Here is a 23,858-nt window from a genome sequence, read left to right on the forward strand (position 1 = left end):
CCTAAACAGTGCTGTCGCCGTTTTGGTCTGAAAACGCCTCTTTACACCAATGGGACAACAGCAAGGAACACTCACAGCCAATCAGAGGCCAAGTAGGACGAGTGTTGCCAAGAAATATGGTGTCGCCCATGCTGCAATGGAACAACCTATTAGGATTTGGTTCTTATCGAAGTAAGGTCTTTGCCGACACTCTTCCCTCCTTGCAGGGCGGCCATGTTGGATGCAGCCGGGACAACGCCACTCCTCTGTGATGACATCACTGTCTATAGAGTGCCGAAGTCACGCCCTCTTCCGGGTTCGGCATACGACCTAAGAGATTTAATTCGCTATTCATTTTCCCAAAGACGTTTCGTAAAATCCTTATAAAAATAGTTTTACTTGGTCAAACTAAATGATTCAGCTATATTTCAGGCGAGACCATAGAACATTTCACACACACACAAAATTTAATCAGACTTTTTTTTTTATCGCTTGACCAAGTAAAATGATTTCTATATGGATTTTACAAAACATCTATGGAAAAATGAATGGGGAATGAAATCCCTTAGGGGGTATGTTGAACCCGGAAGAGGGCGTGACTTTGGCTCTGTATTCCAGTTTTCATTGGTCAGTTTCGTGATCCAGATTGTCCAATCCGGTGGCAGACAGCAGTGATTCCGACAGAAACCGGAAGCAGCCGATGTGACGTCACAGTTTTTTATTTTCCTACAAAAATGTATTTCATAATAAAAAATATATCTCTAAAAAAAAGCCATCCTCCACACTCCGGGCCAATGGCAGGAGTTGATTGACAGGTGGGCGGGCCTACGGGCGCTGAGCCAGACGACTCTTCCCCTCCTCCTGCTCAGACAGCTTGAAGTGAGTGTAGAGCAAGATACCAGAGAGAGTACAGAGGATCCCCATCGCCTGAGAGGAGGAGAGAGACAGACAGACTAAAGTGAGTGTAGAGCAAGATACCAGAGAGGGTACAGAGGATGCCCATCACCTGAGAGGAGGAGAGAGACAGACAGACTAAAGTGAGTGTAGAGCAAGATACCAGAGAGGGTACAGAGGATGCCCATCACCTGAGAGGAGGAGAGAGACAGACAGACTAAAGTGAGTGTAGAGCAAGATACCAGAGAGAGTACAGAGGATCCCCATCACCTGAGAGGAGGAGAGAGACAGACTAAAGTGAGTGTAGAGCAAGATACCAGAGAGAGTACAGAGGATGCCCATCACCTGAGAGGAGGAGAGAGACAGACTAAAGTGAGTGTAGAGCAAGATACCAGAGAGAGTACAGAGGATGCCCATCACCTGAGAGGAGGAGACAGACAGACTAAAGTGAGTGTAGAGCAAGATACCAGAGAGAGTACAGAGGATGCCCATCACCTGAGAGGAGGAGAGAGACAGACTAAAGTGAGTGTAGAGCAAGATACCAGAGAGAGTACAGAGGATGCCCATCACCTGAGAGGAGGAGACAGACAGACTAAAGTGAGTGTAGAGCAAGATACCAGAGAGAGTACAGAGGATGCCCATCACCTGAGAGGAGGAGAGAGACAGACAGACTAAAGTGAGTGTAGAGCAAGATACCAGAGAGAGTACAGAGGATGCCCATCACCTGAGAGGAGGAGAGACAGACAGACTAAAGTGAGTGTAGAGCAAGATACCAGAGAGAGTACAGAGGATGCCCATCACCTGAGAGGAGGAGATAGACAGACTACACGTAAAAGGCGGTGGGATTTTTGTATGGGGATTTCGGTTAAATGCATGAAATAATAAGGTCTGTGGTTTGTGTTTGTGAAGTTAGAAAAAAAAGTTTGTGTTCAGCAAGATCATCTTCACAAAGGAGGACCACTGTTATGACTTTTGAAATGTAAAACGCTATTTTCATAAAACGCTTCAAAAGTCATAAAATGTGTCCTGGTTTGTGACTGAAAGTACAGTATGTTACATTAACCATTACGAGTGATTGCTTTCAACGCACATTCACATGAATGTACAGAAATGCATCTTTTTAACCGGATGTAGTCTATTATGCTGCTTTAAGCTTTGTAACTGATGCAAGCTTCCGCACACGTCCTCACTTATATGAAATGGTTCAATGGACTTCTCTGTGTTTAGGAGAAAATGTGAGTTTTTATTTTAAAAGCTTTACTGGGTAAATTATCGCAGAATATATCTAGTTTGTGGACATAAATTATCGCCACAACACTCGGTCATCAGAGAAAATTATTCTCCTGGCCCCAACCACCCGAACAGAGCTAGGTAAATCATCCTTTTCCTTTCATGCACTGCAGGCCTGGAATGAGCTTCAACATGTACTAAACATGGAATCTCTACCCTCTCTTGACATGTTTCAAAAGTCATCCGTTTTTACACAACAATGTCATTGCGAGTGACATGTTCCATTATGTTCCGTGTTTCTTTTTAGCCTCTAATCCTTATGTTTTGTGCTTGCGTGTTGTGTTTTGGTATGTATTTTGTGGTATTATTTGTCCCCGTTTGTATTTTTTTTATTTTTGCTGCCCATCTTGACCAGGACTCCCTGGCAGAAGAGATATTGTATCTCAATGGGACCTTCCTGGTTAAATAAAATAAATAAAAATCTAGGATAACGTTAGCCATGGAGCCAATAGCTGCAATGGCACCATTCAAGACCACAGGTCTTGAATGATTGAGTGATGTCAGTGCTCTCACATCACTCAATCATTCGCTGATCCGATTGGCCGGAAATGCCGGAATGGATTATGGGATGAGTAGTCTCCTCACTCTTGTACCCAGCACTTTTTCCCCGCAACGTTTTTTCAACTTTGAATCAAATGTTTTATGGTCACGATTCTCTAGCTGGCCGCTTGGCTTGGTTCCAGGCTTAAAACTCTTTAGATAAGGATTTTTTTGAAAAGTGACTGAGAAGAAAAATGAAGGGTGAAATTCTCTTCTGGAACGCACGGTGACGTCACAATGTCACGTGACTGTTGACCTCTATAGCAGCAATGTCTCTTTCCACTAGCTAGCAGCTAGTGCAGCGGGTGTAGTTTGGTTGAAAGACAATAGTTCCTACTACTAAGTTAGAGGCGGAGATCTAGAGGTTAGAGGCGGGGCTTGAAGTTGAGGGGTGGGGGTTGGAGGTTAGAGGTGGGGCTTAAAGGTGAGGGGCAGGGCTTGAAGGTGAGGGGCGGGACTTTGCTCACCTGGTTGACTGACAGCGGGTCCTGGAACAGCAGGTATCCTCCAACCAGAGTGATGCAGAACTTAAAGTGACCAAACATGTTGTAGCTGCAGACTGGGGTCAGGACAACAACAACAACAACAACATCACTTCCTGATTCACTGTCAGCTTTAACCCAGACCAGCTTCAGTCCGTCCTGAATTCAAGCTTACAAACATCAACTTAGTAGCATTTTCCCATCGTACCCCCTGTAGGACCCCTAGAACCCCTGTAGAACCCTGTGGGACCCCTAGAACCCCTGTCGAACCCTGTGGGACCCCTAGAACTAGGGCTGCACGATATATGGTTTCAGCATTGTCATGGTGATGTGCACATGCACAATAGTCCCATCACAGGACGTGATGTTAAGTAGGGCTAATTAACTCAAATAGGTGATGCTACAACGTTTTTGCTGCTTGATACAAAAGGAAAACTCACCTGGTTATCATTTTCCATGACTAATGTACAAGAGAAGTCTGACATAATGTAATTTACTCGCACTTAAAGGTTTGGTAAAGAGTAGCAGCTTTCACGGCTCTGAACCATAGTTGGGAAGCCTCTGTGTTGTGCTAGTCTATTTTAGGTATTAGCTTTAGCTCATAGCTGCTAACAAGCTTTTGTGTGTGTGTGTGTGTGTGTGTGTGTGTGTGTGTGTGTGTGTGAGGACACGTGGCGTGTGTGTGTATGTGTGTATATGTGGCCTTTGTGTGTGTGTGTGTGTGTGTGTGTGGGGAGGGGGGGGGGGGGGGGTTGGGGACAATGACTCCGGGGGAGGATACGTGACAGCTGAGGTGGTTCCGATGATCCAGTAGATGGAAAGGTTGACCAGGAAGGCCACCACGCCCGACGACAGCACCATCACCTAGGCAACCAGACCACAACATTGTTACCATGGCAACCAGACGACAACGTGTATATATGTGTGTGTGTGCGTGAGTGTGTGTGTGTGTGTGTGTGTGTGTGTGTGTGTGTGTGTGTGCGCGCATGCGTGCTTCTCACCACAGCAGGCAGAGACCAAGGGCCAAAGATGCCTCCTTCTCCGGTCAGGGGCTCGAACACGGGGACCACACAGAGCAGGAAGCTCGCCGACAGAGGAGCCTGAGAGAGGCGAGACATGTTTAGCGCACACATCAGAATAAACTCCCGGTTGAGTTTATTTTCAGTGTGCGGATTCTACTGTATTTCTCATGTTTAGTCTCCACCCCTCCAAAGATTTCATCCAATCACATCATTTCTGATAACCATAGGAACTGGCGTGTGTCCCAAACAGTGGGCTAGCTCCTAGCTCCGTTTGTGAAGCCAATGCGGAAGTCACTTAAAATCGAGCTGAACCTAAGAATGACTTTTCTTTTCTTTTAGTTCAAATACCTGGGTATGCAGTGCACCTATTTAATAATGTATGCAAAACAAATCACAACAATCTAATTTCTTTCGTTTTTCACACTTTTTCACATCAAAAGTTCGTTTTTCAAGATTTCAGCAGTAATTTACAGTTTGCTAACGTCACCCAGTACTATCAAATTTCTACCCCATTTCAACCAATCATATCACGACATGCAGCTGTCAATCAAATCTTCATTTCTGGATAATTTTCTCTTCCAAATGACGTAGAAAATGGCACCTAGTGCCTGTCATCTGGCAGAATTCCTATCGCATAAACTAACTACTAACTTGGCCAATTGTTAGAAACATGAACAACAAACAAAAACTATAATCTCTAAGAATGCAAAGAAATGTAACTGGCTCGTTAAAACGCGCATTCCAGGGATATCGTATTTACAGAAATAGCGTAAAAGGCGCGCGCTTGAGAGCGTTTGAGAGCGTGGTTGTCAGGGGTCGCCCCTCGGAGATTCCAGGCGGGCGGGCAGCACCCATTCATCGGATTGTCCACTCCCTCCGCACGAAGCAGCTACCTGCCTGGTACTCCGCGGATCCCACTCGCGTAGCACGACAACACGCTGAATCCCACTGGATTTGGGGGTGGAACACGCCATGATTGGCCAAAGCCCATTGTCAAATAAAATCATCGACATGATACTATGACCCGCCTCTCAACCTGTCATCTTAGACAAACTATGTTTTCAGTCTGAAAAGGACTCATTATACACGTGACCAACAGGTTCAGTTCCACTTTAAAGTCGAGGTGAAATGGGATTCTGGCGTCTGTGATTCTTTATCGTGACGTATTCCGAGCTGAACCAGGGTAGAGAGGCGGGGCATAGCATGTGGAGGAGTTTGATTTGACTGGTGGAAAGTGGGCATGTCTGGGATTAGGGCCTGGAGTTGACGCGTTATTATGGATCCCACTGGCCTTGAGGGCAGAACACGCCCTATGCAGCATTCAAGCGCCAGGAGTGGCCAGGCAGGCGCCCATGCAGACTGTTCTGCCCCCATTGCGAGTGGGATCCATAATGACGCAGAGTTGACTGAGTGACTGAATGTAAGCAGGCGAGTGATCTGTGCCTCGGTCGGAGCAACACGAGAGAGCAGTCCTCACTCGGCACCGTAAAATAATGTATTTGACCAGACAAACCTGAAACCTACCGGTGGCGTTTCAATAACAGTCCATGTACAAACACAGTATAATGTAAATACAGCCCTGTGGAGTGCGTATTCGCTGGCTGGCTCACTGCCCGAGCCTCAGAGCAGAGGACCGGGTGGCCGGCTGACTCCGGGCGGATAGTCGTTTCTAAGCCGAGGGAGAGTGCTGGCTGCCCGCCTTGAAGCGTCCAATGAGGCACGGTAAATAACAATATCCCTGGAATGCGAATTAACGAGCCAGTTACATGTCCTTTTGCAGTCTACCTTACATAAAGACATTGCCATTCAGTTGATTTTGTATGTTACATAATTATTGGCCAAGTCTATTAACATTTATGGGCTAAAATAGTCTACCCATGTTGCCTGCTCAGAGTTTTCTCCTAGCCATGAAGATTGATTGACAGCTGTCATGTCGTATGATTGGTTGAAATGGAGTTGAAATTTGATAGTGCTACCTGATGTCAGCAAACTGTAGATATCATTATCAGTGTTTCCCCTCCCATTCTACAGGCCTAGCAGGCCCGCCAGGCAAGAAAAAAAAATGCAAAAAAAAAAAAATTCAATAAACCTTTATGGCATATTATTACAATACAACAATACTGGGTGTTGACAGTGTTGACAGTAATAGAAGATGCCAAATCATTCAAAACAATAAGCATTTTGCTTTTTGGAGCATTGTGCCAGTGTGCAGCGCTGTTCCAAAACGTGTCAACACGTGTCGTTGCCTGGGAAACGCACATCCCATAATACAACTGTTCGCTTCACATGCCATAATAGTATGATGATACTTGGGATGCCATTGTGAACATAGATGCGAACAGGTTAGCTAAAAGTTTAGCGTCACCAGCGAGGGCCCCCACCGTTGCGGTCGGGGTACGTTTTCGAAATCCCTCCAGGCCTGAAAATGTTTCTAGGGGAAACACTGGTTATTATGAATGAACTCAGCATGGTTGTCTTTTGATATGAAAAAAAATGAAAAAACAAAGAAATTGGATTTTGGTGATTTGTGTGTGTGTGTGTGTGTGTGTGTGTGTGTGTGTGTGTGTGTGTGTGTGTGTGTGTGTGTGTGTGTGTGTGTGTGTGTGTGTGTGTGTGTGTGTGTGTGTGTGTTTCAACCCGATGGACGTTTTGCTTCCACCGCTGGTCATCTGCCCCCGCCCACACCTGGTCGTCATAGCGACCGCATATCTGCCCTCCACCCATATTCCGAAGTAGGCTATAAGATAACGTTACAATTAAATCCATACACAGAACTTTTAAACTGTTTATGAAATACTGGTGCCTCTAAATGACCTACAGTGTACATGGGCAAATGTGACAATCGGCCAGGAGAATGGATATCACTTTGTTGTTAGTCAAAACTCACATGCGCTGCGCGAGGGATGGGCGCGAGGGACGGGGGTTGCGCTAGAGTGAAGCCTGTACCCCGGCGGCCTTTCACCAGGCAAGACCGCGGCTTCACCAGAGCCCCGCCTGCGGCCTAGCGGAGCCGACGCAGCACTCAACTACAAGCGCTTTCTGAGCAGCGGACTTTTGGACAATTGCAACCACCACCACGATTTTATTTCACCAGAGGCAACACAAAAGACTGATGGAAAAGCATAACAGAAGAGATGGTAAGCACCACTAAACTGGTATGCAGCATTGCATTGACAGTCAGTAGGATAGACAGAGTAAACACGATTCTGCCTGGCCAGTGGCCAATCAGTCGTCTACAATGTTTTCACGTCACCGCATGAACCCGGGTTCACAGAATAGAACCTTGACGAGGCAGGTACGAAAAGTAGCACGACTCGACCCCAATACAACCCGGGCTGTCCCCGTTTTTGATCGGTGGAATGAGACAAAAAAGCGAGACGAGCTGGGCGGGGCCGCGTTGATACCAGCGGTGGAAATGGGCCAATAGACGATAAAGCAGACTATGCTTTGGTCTGTGATTGACAGCTCGCCAATCATGGACCAATAGTAGGCGAAGCTGCGGCTCTTCTCATCCAAATTCACATAACCTCTGGCTCCAAATAACCAAGATGGCGACGGTCAGAATGCCAACCTCGAGGCTTCAAAACATGAGTCCACAAACTAATGGGTGCCGTCACAGAGGTTACGTCCATATTTATTATACGGTCTATGAGCTCACCTGGTAGTACAGCAGCTGCATGGAGTTCACCTGGAGCTCGTGTTGTTTAGCCCCCACCCACTGAGAGAGAGAGAGAGAGAGAGAGAGAGAGAGAGAGAGAGAGAGAGAGAGAGAGAGTGTGTGTGTGTGTGTGTGTGTGTGTGTGTGTGTGTGTGTGTGTGTGTGTGTGTGTGTGTGTGAGAGCGAGAGAGCGAGAGAGAGAGATGGGGGGAGAGATGGTGTGGAGAGAGAAGATTTTTTATAGCAGTACTTTAACTTTATCAGTCAAGTGACACAACTTCAGTGTGTAACGTTACTGTATTGTTTCCATCACTGATGAGTAGGGGTGGGAATCACCAGATGCCCACGATACGATACTAAAACGATACTTGAGTCATGATACGATAGTATTGCGATATTGAATATCGCGATATTTCGATATATTGTCTAACTCCCTTTCCTACCTTTTCCTTGACCTCACCGGAAGTAAAACATGCAGTTTTTTTTTTTTTTTTTTGCCCCCCACGTAGGCTTCTCTGGACTCAATACGCCACTGCAGGCGCGGACTGTAACATCGGGCGCTTCGGGCAGATGCCCGGTGGCCTGGCATGGCATGGCCTGCAATTTTTTTATTTTATTTTTATAAATATCGATACTTGGCGTCCAAATATCGATACAATATCGTCAGGCAAAATATCGCGATACTATGGTGTATCGATCTTTCCCCCCACCCCTACTGATGAGTAGTTTTACTCACTGATGACTTGTTTTACTCACCACCTGGTACAGAGATGTCACCAGAACACCCAGCGATGCAAACAGCATGCCCAGCAGGTTGAAACGCACGTCATAGTACGAGTTCAATATCACCCCTAATGTTATAGGAACCTGAGAGACAGGCAGAGACAGACAGAGAGAAAAAGTTACTGATCAATCTATTTTTCTAGCTTGATTAATAGTAATAATAAATCCAACCTCGGTTTCTGTTTAGCACGATCAACAGACGTCTAAATCCCTCTCTTCCTGTTTCCTGTGTCATCCTCCAATGACTGTGACAACTTTGTTTCCTTCTTGTGTTGGCAAGATCGACCCCGACTGTCCTCTGCCCTACCCCACTCAGTCACGCTTCTTTGCTGTCGGAATTTGCGCCAATTTTCCAACACTGTGTATACTATAGCTACTATATACTATTGATCTATTCTCTGCTCCCTATAAGACTAAAGGTGACGGTGGCGCAGTGGTAAGCGCTGTCGCCTCACAGCTAGAAGGTCCTGAGTTCGATTCCCACCTGGGACGCTGTGAGCGCTGAAGGAGTGCGTGCCCGTCCGCATGTCCTCGAGTGCCCGCCGCCCGGGTGGGGTCGTCAAAAGGGCCTTTCTGTGTGGAGTTTGCATGTTCTCCCCGTGCCCCCTGGGGGTTTCCTTCATATAGGAATTAGGGATGTTCATTTTGAACAATTTCCATAATCGAAATTCGGGAAAATTAACGATCAATTATCGATTATCGATAGCGTAATAATAATAATAATATATATATATATATATATATATATATATATATATATATATATATATATATATATATATATATTTTTTTACTCTGGTCTGGTAATAACGTTGCGCGTTCTCGGCCAGCTATAATGGAGATGCCGCTGTGTAGTAAGAATATCAGACACTAGCGCTGTGGCCCGGTAAACAAACATGTCAGGTGTGAATTCCCCATGTTTAAAACAGTTTTGTTGGCACAAAGGCCCGTGCCCAGCCAGAAAACTAGAGACTATATGAAGCTCCACCTCACGTTAGTCGGCTGTGCAATGGAGTGGGGCGAGGAGGAACGAATTCCAGCCAATTCCTAGTCCGCAAAAAAAAAAAAAAAAAAATGATCCACGTGATCGAATTCATTCCTCAACGATCAATTATCGATTATCGAAAATTGATGAACATCCCTAATAGGAACCCCACACCAAAACATGCAATATCCTAGTCGCTGAAGTGGTGCCTCCTCTGGTCGTTAGGGGCGCCTGTTCGGAGGGAGGGGAACTGGTTGGAATAGTGTGATCCTCCCACGTGCTATGTCCTACCGGTGAAGTTTCCCCTGTCAGGTGAAAAGAAGCGGCTGGCTACTGCCCATGTCTCGGAGGAAGCATGGAGCCAGTTTTGGCTCTGCCCAGATCGGCAGAGGGTGGAGCAGCAACCAGGATGAATAAATAAAAAAATTAGCACTAATATGGGATAAAAGAAATCGGGGAAAAGACTAAAGGTGACTGTGCCTTTGCTGTTTTAGCCCCCAGCCCTCTGGAACCAACTCCCCCAATCTGTCAGATCTGCTCAATCCATGGGTTGTTTTAAAAGGTGCTATATGAATAAAGCCTTACTTACTTACTTACTTACTAACTACCAAAAGCAAGTCGAGTAGAGACGGTACTATGTGGTCGAAATGCGCCATCTGTGTGAGTGTGCGTGTACCAGAGTGAGTTTGATCCTGGTGGAGAAACTCTTGTGGTAGAAGGTGGTCTGGATGAGGATGATGACTGGAGTGGTCATGGCCTTGGCCAGCTGGTAGGAGCCGATGGAGTTGTTCTGCAGGGAGAGGTTGGTGAAGACCACAAAGCCACAGAAGCTCAGGGCCAGGCCGAGGAGGCGCGAGAGCTGCAGGCTCTTAGGGGCAAACACATCCAACCTCTGGAAGAGATCACACAGTTATTATTATTATAGTTCACTAAAACTCAACTCAAACTAGGTGTGAACAAAACATGTTAGTTAAAGCCCTATGATGTCACTTTTTTCAACGTTAATAATATAACAGCCTTTTAATCATGTTGATGGTACAGTGACTAATAGGAGAAGGGCGGCTCTGTCATTCCCACAGCGCCCTCTGATGGCCTGTTCCTGCACTATGGATTTTTGGTTTCTGCATCCCGGAGCAGCTTGACCATATGCTGCCTTCCAGACACCTGGGACGTGGGTGTTTCCCAGTGGAAAGGTCCCACCCCCCACCTTCAAAGCATTCCAGAGCACAAAGGCAAAATGCAACCAAGAAACATGGCGGACCGCGACAAACTTTTTTTTGTTTGGCAAATAGCAAGACAGCTTAACAACGAGCAGAGCACCCTCCTTACACATTTAAATGAAAATGAGGAGCAGCAATGACACATAATGTAACAGACTCTATTATACATTTTATTTAGGCACTTAATACTTTGGACTACATACTCCATGTTGCGGCCATTGTTGTGTGACGTCAGACAACTGGTTCCCAGCCTAGTGGGGGTAGATTTTTTTCTCCCAGTTTTCAAGTCGGAGCTCCCACTTTGAGTGCCGTTCCAGCGCACTTTTCCTAATAGAAGGCCAGAAAATCCGAAGGCCCCAGTTGCCTGGAAGGCAGCAATAGGCTTGATACTGTCAATTTGCTTGGAACTTTTAAGTCAATTTCCTGCACACACGTTTTCCACTGACAAACTAAAGGGACGTTTTTATTGGTTGCTAGCTTGATTAGTGGCGCGGCACGAGTAACCATACGTAGTAAAGTAATACTATTTATAAAAGCATTTTACGAAATGTCTATAGGAAAATAAATGGCGTCTGAAATCTCTTGGTGTGTATGCCTAACCCGGAAGTGGGCGTGACTTTGGCTCTCTATTGTGTACTTACAAAACAGTAGTATGTATTATATATATTATAGTAGTATGTATAGTATAGTAGTGCATGCTACCCTGACATTTTGGTGCTTCAGGGGAAAAGTGAATGGGGTTTTAGAATCGGGATTTCACTTAAATGCATAAATGTATAAAATAAGGTCTGTGGTTAACAAAAGGTTAAGGGAGTGTTAATTGTGTTCAGCACCAGGATAATCTTGACAAACGTGAATCACTTTTATGATTTTTGAAGCGTTTTCTGAAAATAAAAAATGTTTTTAAAAGAATGCATTTGCATACGTTTCAAAAGTCATAATACTGATTCACGTTTGTGAAAATTATCCTGCTGAACACAAATTACCACTCCCATAAATTTGTATTAACCACAGACCTTATTTTATGCATTCAAGTGAAATCTGCATTCTAAAACCTCATTCACTTTTCCCCTGAAGATCCAACATGCTACTTCTGGACTCATTCCTGCAGTGCTCTATAGTAGTATGTATATTAGTATAGTATGCTAACCTGATAGAGCCATAGAGGCCCAGCCAGGTGACAGTGAAGTGCACTAGCGTTAGGGTTATATAGTAGTATAGTATGCTAACCTGACAGATCCACAGGCCCAGCCAGGTGACAGTGAAGTGGACTAGCGTTAGCGTCAGGTTGGGGAAGCCGTGGTGGACGTAGATCCACTTGTTGAGGAAGACGATGCAGATGGAGGACAGCAGGTTGACCAGCAGGCCGACCGCGATGCGCCGGTTAGCCCACAGCATCTCCGACACAGCCGCCATGCTACCAGCTAGCTTAGCCTAGCTGGGAAAACAGAAAGTTAAAGTTAAAGCCATACTGTGCAGGGGGAATTGTCAGTTGCTGTTTGTAAACACACAGCATTCAAAGTTGGCCCCTCCTCCCTGAGAGAGAGAGCGGTGGTCGAGCGAGATAGAGGGTGAATGAAGAGAGAACAGTGCTGGGAGAAGTGATGTGCTGATTGTTTCACAGTGGTGAACGTCACCTGACCTCAGGGTTTCCTCTGTATACATTTAGCAGCAGTGCCCCCCGCTGCTTCAAAATAAAAATGTCATGGAGTCAGGGTGGCTAATTTCAATCTAAAATATATGAATATAAGATATAAGATCAGATAAGAAGCTTCGATTTGGTTGACTTTTTGGTCACATCATTATTCCATTTGTGTTATTTTATAAAAGGTAGTGTTGATGTCTTTCTTTACTACTGTATATTATTCTAAATGGTAGTGGCAAGCCTTCTTGACTGGTAGTGTATTTTAAGATCACAAGATGGCTATATGCAAATGTTCTAGCAGAGAGTAACGTTACTTAAGTAAGTAAGTAAGTACTTAAGTATACTAATATAGTATACACTATATAAGTACTTAAGTAAGTACTTAAGTATAACTGAAATTACATATTTAGTTTTTGGGGGACCTGGCCAAGAAAAGCAGCACAAAGTTACAGACACTACAAACAAACATTACATTAAATAATAGTACTTTGATAGAGAAATAAATGGTGCAAACTAAGCACATACTGTTATAGAAAAGTCAATCTGTGCAACTCAACGACTAGACTACACTACTACTACTACACTAGACTACACTACACTAGACTACACTAGACTAGACTACACTACACTACACTAGACTAGACTACACTAGACTAGACTAGACTACACTACACTACACTAGACTCCACTACACTAGACTTAGTAGACTACACTAGACTAGACTCCACTAGACTTTTACACTACACTAGACTAGACTCCACTAGACTTTTACACTACACTAGACTCCACTAGACTTTTACACTACACTAGACTACACTACACTATGACCCAGGACAGGTACAACAGGGGGGAACCCGCTGGTGAAAGAACATGGTAGAGGGAACAGAACACTGCTCACATTCTGCTTGGCTGCACAGATCAGTCTGCACTTCCAGCCCATGGAAGAAAAACTGGAGAAGGCACAGCAAGATGGCGGCTCATACCACAGGCTCTTACGTGTAAACGTCAAAGGGATTTTTGGATGGGAATTTTGGTTAAATGCCTGAAATAAAGTCTGTGGTTAAGGTAAAGCTTCAAAAGCCATAAAACTGGTCCTCATTTGTGAATATTATCTTCGCTGTTTCATAAACTTCATAAACCGAGTATTATTAACACTAAACGCAATACGTCAGTATTGAGCTTCGAAAACAGATCTTAAACTGATGTGTCTGCAGATTTCTTTGAACGATTTAAGCGCTCGTTAATTTAATTTATTGATATTATTCAAAACCGTCAAATATTTATTTTACAGTAGCTATTTCTGAAATGAAAACAGTGTCGGAAATCTTTTTTGTAACTTATATTGACCCAGGATATCATGCCTGACCTCTGCTTCACACTCAGACCCACAGTCCAACCACAGCCAGATACTGCCATTCTGCTCCGTTCATGCCAACGCCTTATGCAGGAAACATTCTACAGCATTAAAAAAAAATGGACTTGACGCAGCTGACATGAACAGCGCAATAGAGGTCGACCGATTAATCGGCCGGCCGATTAATTGGGGCCGATTATTGGCATTTTTAATTAATCGGCATCGGCCTGCAAAAAAAAAAAAAAAAAAAAAAAAAATTTGGCAGGCCAGGCCAGGCCAGGCCACCGGGCATTTGCCCGACGTGCCCGATTATGCAGTCCGCCACTGAATGTGAGTCTTCTCATGCACCCATGAGCCTACTGTAACGTTACGTTTCCTCAGTCACCACCATCTTCTGCAAACACACTTCTCCCATCAAATGACAGCAAATCTAAACAGTTACATTATTATTATTATTATTATTATTATTATTATTGTTAATGTATAGAACAGTGCATGAATGAGTTCTCTGACATACTGCTCTCTCGCTATAGACTACCAGTCACTACTGAAATCTATAACGCATAACCCAATGTATTTTTCTATTTAATAAAAAGAATAATTGATATAAGATAACATCTTATATTAGATGTAGGCCTACAGTATAATGTTATATTCGATTTTCAATGTGCATGAATGGATAATGGAAATCTAGGCTACTAGATTTCTTTAAAAAAAAATATCAACAGAAGAATATTGCACATTTTTTGGGGGCGCTACCCACACGTTTAGCTGTGTGTTTCTCATTCCACGAATGCACAATCCTTACAAGTTGTACCCCGTTGTAAAGGTGACTAATCAGGCTTTCCAACTATATAAAATACAATACCAATTGGTATTATTAAAGGGGAGAAATAATCGAGCAAAATAACGTTTCCAAACTTTTTTTGAGGAGTTTATTTTAATCGTATTTTATCGAATGAACAAAATAAATAATAATCTGCATTATATATCGGCCATCGGCCGCCCTGCTCTCTAAAGATCGGCATCGGCATTGGCCATTGAAAAAGCAATATCGGTCGACCTCTAGCAAGAATACTATAATGTAGAATGGGAGATAACGGGAGAGAGCGAAAGCTATGACCAAGTATACAGTATGCACTACATTCTCTGTTTGGGCTAACTCCTAGTCATTGAAATCCTAGTCAAATCACACAATTGACTAATTTTGCTGGGGACTCCCCCACGACCCCCTCGTCAAGCTGACGTTGGAGAGTATCTAGCTAGCTGCCGTCGGCAAGGCTCCAAGTCGAGGCTGATGTTGTAGCATGTTTCCAGCTTTAGTGAGGATGTAGCCTGACTGAGTGCAGCAAATTAATTGTCATGGTATGAGCTTTCTTGCCACTAGATGGCAGCGACAGGCTTTTGATGTTCCAGTATGAAAACCGCTCTCATTGGCCAACTGTGACTCCTTGTTCTTGTGAGGGATGAATGAGCAGACCTGCGTCAAATAGTGGATGTGGAGGGAAAAAAAGAAGGGAAACAATCCTGTGTTTGTTTTAACACCTTTGGAGTGCCAGGTGGGTGGAGTCTCCCGCTTTGGGGCAATTCAAACCGTGTCAGACTGAGTTGTTAATCACAGAGAAGCATACCACACTGACTTTCCAAACACTCCCCTATGACTGTGTAATCTTCTAGTTGATGTTGCTTTCTAGGGCTGGGCGAGATGGCAAAAATATCATATGACTTTTTTTTTAGGCAGGATCCATGATGTCATCATGATTCTTTTTCATTTCATTTTTCAAGTTACTGAACAGTTACAACTAGGGCTGATCGATATAGACCAAAAACAGTGTTGGGGAGTAGTGAAGTACATATAGTTGAACTACATAGTTGAACTACATTTTCCAGTAGCTTGCTGGTAGTTCAACTACATTCATATTTGCGTAGTGAGCCAAGTAGTTAAACTACTGTTTGGTCATTTTTGTGTAGTTTAACTACTCAAACTACAATTTTGGGCAATAAAATGAAAGGAATATACTTATTTTATTTGACCATAACTGTTGAACCAGAACCCCCTTTGAGAGGACTGCCTCTTTTACTTTCACCCTGATTGCTTTGAAGGCAGCATAACTAACGTTACTGTACTGTTACAGATAAATTCGGTTGTAAAAACCAGCTTCTTCCAGCTAAGGCTGTTAGCCAAGGTCAAGGCCTATTTATCTCCTCAAGACCTTGAGAAAGTCATTCATGCCTTTATTACTTCCAGACTTGACTACTGTAACTCCTTGTATGTAGGCCTGGACCAGTCCTCACTTCAGTGACTGCAGGTAGTCCAAAATGCAGCCGCTCGGCTCCTCCTAACTGGGAAAAGAAAGCGCGACCACATTACGCCTGTGTTGGCTGAGCTACATTGGCTCCTGGTCCGCTTTAGGATCACTTTTAAGATTTTGCTAATTGCTTTTAAGGTTCTAAATGGACTGGCCCCCTCTTATCTAGCGGATCTCATCCACATCCATACTCCATCCAGAGCACTGAGGTCGACAAACCAGATGCTCTTAGATGTGCCGAGATCAAGGAGAAAAAACAGAGGCGACCGAGCGTTCGCTGTGGCTGCCCCTAGTCTGTGGAACAGCTTACCTGTCCACATACGGACTGCCGAGTCCCTAGAGTCCTTTAAGTCGCTACTAAAGACTCACCTCTACTCTGTGGCTTTCAACTCGAGCTGAGCTGTCACTTCGACTCCATTCTACTGTGTTTTTGTGCCCATTGCTTTACTGTTTCTTATATGTATATATTTTGTATTTGCTTACATGTTAAGCACTTTGGTCAACTGTGGTTGTTTTAAATGTGCTATATAAATAAACTTTGCCTTGCCTTGCCTTCTTGACACAAAGCCAACTGATTGGGTTGCCCTGGTATCCTTACCCTAACCTTAACCAATCCCAGTCAAGTCTTTACTACTGTTTATTTGTCTGATAAAACAAAACCCAGAAGAACCCAGATTTGTTTCCAACAACAAAAAATATAACATTGAATGTATTGGGTGTCAATAAACTCAATTGAAAGGCATATTTTTGCTGGCATTATGCTTTTTTGTAGGCTGGGCTAGTATATTTTATTTATCACATGTACATTGTCAATTGAATGTTTTTTTTACAAAGTAGTTTGAGCTACTTTTTCTGCGTAGCTTGTAGTTTCCTAAACTACATTTCTCGCAGGGTAGCTTTGCTGTGGTTTCAGCTACTTCCACGGTGAAGTAGTTGGTAGCTTCCTAAGCTATGCTTTCAAAGTAGCTTCCCCAACACTGACCAAAAATCATATCTCTGTATTTTTAGGCTGGATGGCGACACACAACACATATCTCTGTATTTTGTATGAAGTGGGCTACATATTCAGTTGAGTCAAAGCCAAATATGAGATGTCACAACAAGCACTTTGTGATCAAACTGTGATCACTAAAATGCAGATACAGGGTTTCCTTCCCTGACTACTGGTGCTTTCACCAAATATTGACACAGTGAGATTTTTGGATAAATAATAATCAGTAATGTGGATATAATGACAAGTGGATAAAGGAAAATAATAGAACAGCGAGAACAGTCTGGTAAGTTCAGAAAACGACGTCACTTTGATACTGTAATGTAGCCTTTAAACCAGGAAAAGACTACAGGTATGCCATATCACCATATTACTATATCCAACATAGACCATATCTAGTCTCATATCACCATATCCAACATCTAAGACCATATCTAGTCTCATATCACCATATCCAACATCTAAGACTATATCTAGTCTCATATGACCATATTATCATATCCAACATCTAAGACCATATCTAGTCTCATATGACCATATTACCATATCCAACATCTAAGACCATATCTAGTCTCATATGACGATATTACCACATCCAACATCTAAGACCATATCTAGTCTCATATGACGATATTACCACATCCAACATCTAAGACCATATCTAGTCTCATATGACGATATTACCACATCCAACATCTAAGACCATATCTAGTCTCATATCACCATATTACCATATCCAACATCTAAGACCATATAGCTAGTCTCATATCACCATATTACCATATCCAACATCTAAGACCATATCTAGTCTCATATGACCATATTACCATATCCAACATCTAAGACCATATCTAGTCTCATATGACGATATTACCACATCCAACATCTAAGACCATATCTAGTCTCATATCACCATATTACCATATCCAACATCTAAGACCATATCTAGTCTCATATGACCATATTACAATATCCAACATCTAAGACCATATCTAGTCTCATATCACCATATTACCATATCCAACATCTAAGACCATATCTAGTCTCATATGACGATATTACAATATCCAACATCTAAGACCATATCTAGTCTCATATCACCATATTACCATATCCAACATCTAAGACCATATCTAGTCTCATATGACGATATTACAATATCCAACATCTAAGACCATATCTAGTCTCATATCACCATATTACCATATCCAACATCTAAGACCATATCTAGTCTCATATCACCATATTACTATATCCAACATCTAAGACCATATCTAGTGCATCCAGCACTTGAACAAGGCAGTCGCTTTCTTTCTCGCTCTCCCTTATCTCCCTTCTTTCCCTCTGCCTGCAACAACACCCAGAGCAAACTTGCATTCGTCTACTCGAAATGACAAATATGGATTTATTGGATTTACTAAGCTGGTCTCTCAACGCAAATCAACTAAACTTGGAGGAATGCGGGGTCCGGGGAACCCCCACCCTCTGCCCAGACGGATCTTTCGCACGGGGTACGGGAAGACTACAGCGATTGACCCTAGGCTGTGACGTCATGAAAATTGAGATGGGCGGTCAGTGAATTTGAACTGTGAAAAATGGATTATATCTGGATATATCATGGAAATTCCACTGATCTGCAACAAGAGAAATGAACTTGGTTGGGAATCAGAGACTTGACACCTGCTGTTGACTTTCTGGTCTGTGTGACCCTGGTCTGTGTGACCTGAAAGGAATTCCAGGCAACCAAAACATTTTATTCTAATCTTGACTCCGTACTGCCAAGGACGCAGCAACTCTCCTGATATTTCGTCTGCAACTGAGCTCTTCCCCCCCAAACCCCCCGCCTTGTTCCCTGACAGCTCTTGCATCATCCACCCCCCCCCCCCCCCACCACCCCCTCTTCCTCCGATACATCTATCTGGCGCTGATGACAGCGAGCCACTTGCGTTGTTTGAGGAGCTAGTGCAACGGTGGCGCTGCGCACGCGGCGACCCGGCTGAGGGCAGCAGATGGTCTTTTGGAATCTGTACATAATGCAACAAATGTTTATGTATTGTATAATATTGAAGTGTGCCTTTATTACTTTTTCAAACTAGTAATAATGTATCTCAATTCTGAAGTGTGCCTTTACTACTAAACAAATTAGTAATGATGTTGTAATTTCCACTACTGTCTGATGTGAACCAAAGTGCCCTTCTGGGACATGTATTAAACTGATTGATTGATTGATTGATTGATTGATCTACCGTAGTCTCATATGACCATATTACTATATCCAACATCTAAGACCATATCTAGTCTCATATCACCATATTACCATATCCAACATCTAAGACCATATCTAGTCTCATATGACCATATTACCATATCCAACATCTAAGACCATATCTAGTCTCATATCACCATATTACCATATCCAACATCTAAGACCATATCTAGTCTCATATGACCATATTACAATATGCAACATCTAAGACCATATCTCGTCTCATATCACCATATTACTATATCCAACATCTAAGACCATATCTAGTCTCATATGACCATATTACCATATCCAACATCTAAGACCATATCTAGTCTCATATGACCATATTACCATATCCAACATCTAAGACCATATCTAGTCTCATATGACCATATTACCATATCCAACATCTAAGACCATATCTAGTCTCATATCACCATATTACCATATCCAACATCTAAGACCATATCTAGTCTCATATCACCATATTACCATATCCAACATCTAAGACCATATTACTATATCCAACATCTAAGACCATCTAGTCTCATATCACCATATTACTATATCCAACATCTAAGACCATATCTAGTAGGGCTGTGGCGATTCACTTATCTCCCGATTCGATACTATCACGATTCTTGGGTGCCGATTCGATTTATATTGCGATTCTTAAGTATTGCGATTCTACGATTATTGCGATTCGATATTACGATTTATTGCGATTTTTGTTTATTTTTTTACACTAGATTAGAACATGGGAAAAGTGTAATCATACACTAGAGACTGTATATTATATATCATGAGTAGGGCTGGGCGATATAGTTAAAAACAGGGGCGGACTGGGATCATAATTCAGGCCGGGCATTAGATACCAAGCAGGCCAGGCCGATATGGGCCGACGCGCGTGAAATTTGGGCCGTTTGAAGCCAGATTTGGGCCGTTTGAAGTCCAATTTTACAATGAGATGCACCCACTTTAACCCTGAAGTGTAATTATTACTTCAGACTAACTAATAAAGTAATAAAACCACTAGTAAACCAGTAGGCGGCGCCTGGCCTGCTGTTCAGTGAGTGGCCTGACTGCAAGCACCCAAACATTTTTTTTTTTTTTTTTTTGCGATTATCGATTCTGGAATAAAAGATTGATTCAAAAAATCGTGACATTAAAAATTGCGATACTTAGGTGAATCGATTTTTTCCCCCACCCCTAATATCTAGTCTCATATGACCATATTACCATATCCAACATCTAAGACCATATCTAGTCTCATATGACCATATTATCATATCCAACATCTAAGACCATATAGCTAGTCTCATATCACCATATTACCATATCCAACATCTAAGACCATATCTAGTCTCATATGACCATATTATCATATCCAACATCTAAGACCATATAGCTAGTCTCATATCACCATATTACCATATCCAACATCTAAGACCATATCTAGTCTCATATCATGATATTACCACATCCAACATCTAAGACCATATCTAGTCTCATATGACCATATTACCATATCCAACATCTAAGACCATATCTAGTCTCATATCACCATATTACCATATCCAACATCTAAGACCATATAGCTAGTCTCATATCACCATATTACCTATCCAACATCTAAGACCATATCTAGTCTCATATCACCATATTACCATATCCAACATCTAAGACCATATCTAGTCTCATATCAGCATATTACCATATCCAACATCTAAGACCATATAGCTAGTCTCATATGACCATATTACTATATCCAACATCTAAGACCATATCTAGTCTCATATTACCATATCCAACATCTAAGACCATATCTAGTCTCATATCACCATATTACCACATCCAACATCTAAGACCATATCTAGTCTCATATCACCATATTACCATATCCAACATCTAAGACCATATCTAGTCTCATATCACCATATTACCACATCCAACATCTAAGACCATATCTATATCTCTGGCCTGGTTTGGCCCTGAACTGTGGATTGGCTCAGACTTGACTTCAGCTCTTTAGCAGTGCTGACATGTTGACCTGCAGTAGATAGTGTATCTGAGGCAGTGCTGACATGTTCACCTTCAGTAGTGTATCTGAGGCACGGCCACACCACATTCTTTGATTGTGCTCTATTGTTTTGCACCCGCCTATCTCTGCCCTTTAATCAATACTCTGATAATCAATACTCTGATAAAATACCTGAAAAATATTATTTGCTCCAGCTAGACGCAGTCACCAAAATGTCTCTTTAATTGAATGCAGATGGGTTTTCTCTAGGGGGGAAGGGAGGCCAAATGTATCTTATCGTTATATTTATTTTAACAGCCTAAGCACATTGTTTCTGTTTGTACTGTATTTCTAAGTTAATTTAGCCTTAGCCCCGTCAGAACTCTTTCGGCTAGCTATGCTGCTACCCTAGAAAGAGTCCCGTCTCCCTACATAGACTTGCATGCGACTCTGGCTCCCAAGCTGTCTAAATCAGCGATACAGATGTATTTACAAGTGCCACAGAAACATTTCAAAGCCACATACTAGGCTAGGTTTTGCTCAGCTCATTGTCTGGACTTAGAGCAGCAGTTTATCTGATCCAGGATCAGCTGCTGTCACATGCACCGAGTTATTATAGCTGTGAAGCTATGGTTGTTCCAGCTTAGCTCCATGTTAGCTTAGCTTGGCTGCCTCTCTGCCTTGACAAACCACTGGAACATATAACTCAGTGTGAACACATCACCTGTCACCAGTTTAAATAATGAATGAGTTATTATTAATAACTTATTAATGATGTGCTAGTTTAGCGTAGCTGACCTCATCCCAGCTTGTTAAATGACTAAATATACTACAGCAGCTCAGTCAGTCAGATAGCTTCAGGCTAAGCTTAGCTTCACTGTAATAAGCTGAGTGGCTTCTCATTTAGAAGACTGGAGCTGTGAAGAGGAAACCGACTCAGACAGAAGCTCTGTCAGTCAGTCAGTCAGTCAGTCAGACACACACACACACACACACACACACACACACACACACACACACACACACACACACACACACACACACACACACACACACACACACACACACACACACACACACACACACACACACACACACACACAGATTTAACTGGTTAGTAAGTAAACTGTTAGCAGTAAAGCAACTAGCATGCAGCTTCAAAGACCCGTCTGTCTGACTGCCACGCAACAGAAAACTTGATGCAGGGTACTCCCACCCCTCTCTTTCTCGGCTCCCCTGTGTGTGTGTGTGTGTGTGCGTGTGTGTGTGTGTGTGTGTGTGTGTGTGTGTGTGTGTGTGTGTGTGTGTGTGTGTGTGTGTGTGTGTGTGTGTGTGTGTGTGTGTGAGCGTGTGTGTGTGTGTGTGTGTGTGTGTGTGTGTGTGTGTGTGTGTGTGTGTGTGTGTGTGTGTGTGTGTGTGTGTGTGTGTGTGTGTGTGTGTGTGTGTGTGTGTGTGTGTGTGTGTGTGTGTGTGTGTGTGTGTGGTGTCTCTCTATCTCACCCAGCAGCAGTTGTGTCTGTGTCTGTATATCTCACCCAGGAGCAGCAGTTGTACCGTGCTCTGTGCTGGTCTCTCCACGGCAGACAGAGCCTGTGTCCCGGCCTGGTCAATGAGCAGGTCCCGCTGCAGCCTGGAGCTTCTGTCAGTCACAGTCCTCTCCTCTCAGCCTGTCTGTGCCATATGAGTCTTCTTCTTATTCTTTTACGGCGGTTGGCATCCAGCTTATTGGTGCATTACCGCCATGCCATGGGTCTGTAACGTTACAGTAGTAGTCTCGCAGTGCCAGCCGTAGATTAGATCTACCTCCGTCGCTGGAAGCTTGCTGACGTCTTTCTCCAATATTATCCAGCTCCAGCCGGGGCCAGTACAGGCTACATAGCACGCCCCTATACAGAGCACGCCCCCTAAGTACAGAGCACGTCCCCTAAGTACAGAGCACGCCCATAGGCGAATCCCTCTATCTAAAGAGCACCTCAAAACAAACAACAGTCTAAAACGCTCCTTCCCCCAAAATGTTAGGCTACACAATAAATAAATAAAATATGTCACGTTTTACATATTCTCACAAAGCGATCTAGATGGATAAATATCACTACAGGTGAGAGGAAAATGTAGCCTGTTTGATCTTATCGGCAGTGTTTTTTTTAACATGTTACACACATTAAATCATAATTAACATCATAATTAATGATTTTGCAGTCTTTCGTTATGAAAGACTGCAAAATCATTCATTATGAACGATAGTGTATCTCACATTACATTACATGTGGCAAACAAACAATTGTTAGAATTACTGTACATGTCAGCAAACAAGCGATTGTTAAACTGTACATGCAAGCAGGGGCGGACTGGGATCATAATTCAGGCCAAGCATTAGATACCAAGCAGGCCGGCCGATACGGCAAATACGGGCCGAAGCGCGTGCCAGTGTCCGAAGG

General features: G+C 43.2%; 1 protein-coding gene across 1 annotated transcript; it reads right to left on the reverse strand.

Moving 5' to 3' along the window:
* Positions 1–401: 401 nt before the first annotated feature.
* slc35e3 (solute carrier family 35 member E3) lies at positions 402–23,160 on the reverse strand. Its single transcript, XM_083651760.1, has 9 exons — positions 22,956–23,160; positions 12,084–12,291; positions 10,310–10,525; positions 8,622–8,732; positions 7,866–7,925; positions 4,187–4,285; positions 3,967–4,049; positions 3,171–3,255; positions 402–906 (listed from the first exon to the last, which is right to left on the reverse strand). Exons 2-9 carry the CDS (start codon positions 12,267–12,269, stop codon positions 805–807), a joined length of 942 nt encoding a protein of 313 aa, XP_083507886.1. The 5' UTR covers positions 12,270–12,291; positions 22,956–23,160; the 3' UTR covers positions 402–804.
* Positions 23,161–23,858: the final 698 nt, after the last annotated feature.

Source organism: Poromitra crassiceps (genome assembly GCF_964638095.1).
Source record: "Poromitra crassiceps genome assembly, chromosome: 2".
Taxonomy (NCBI): domain Eukaryota; kingdom Metazoa; phylum Chordata; class Actinopteri; order Beryciformes; family Melamphaidae; genus Poromitra; species Poromitra crassiceps.

Coding starts and splice junctions, on each gene's coding strand:
- slc35e3 (XM_083651760.1), bottom strand. CDS start 12,269: ATGGCGGCTGTGTCGGAGATGCTGTGGGCTAACCGGCGCATCGCGGTC. Junction 7,926..8,621: donor TGACATCTCTGTACCAGGTG/GTGAGTAAAACA, acceptor TCTCTCTCTCAG/TGGGTGGGGGCTAAACAACA. Junction 4,286..7,865: donor TGCAGCTGCTGTACTACCAG/GTGAGCTCATAG, acceptor CGCCTCTCTCAG/GCTCCTCTGTCGGCGAGCTT.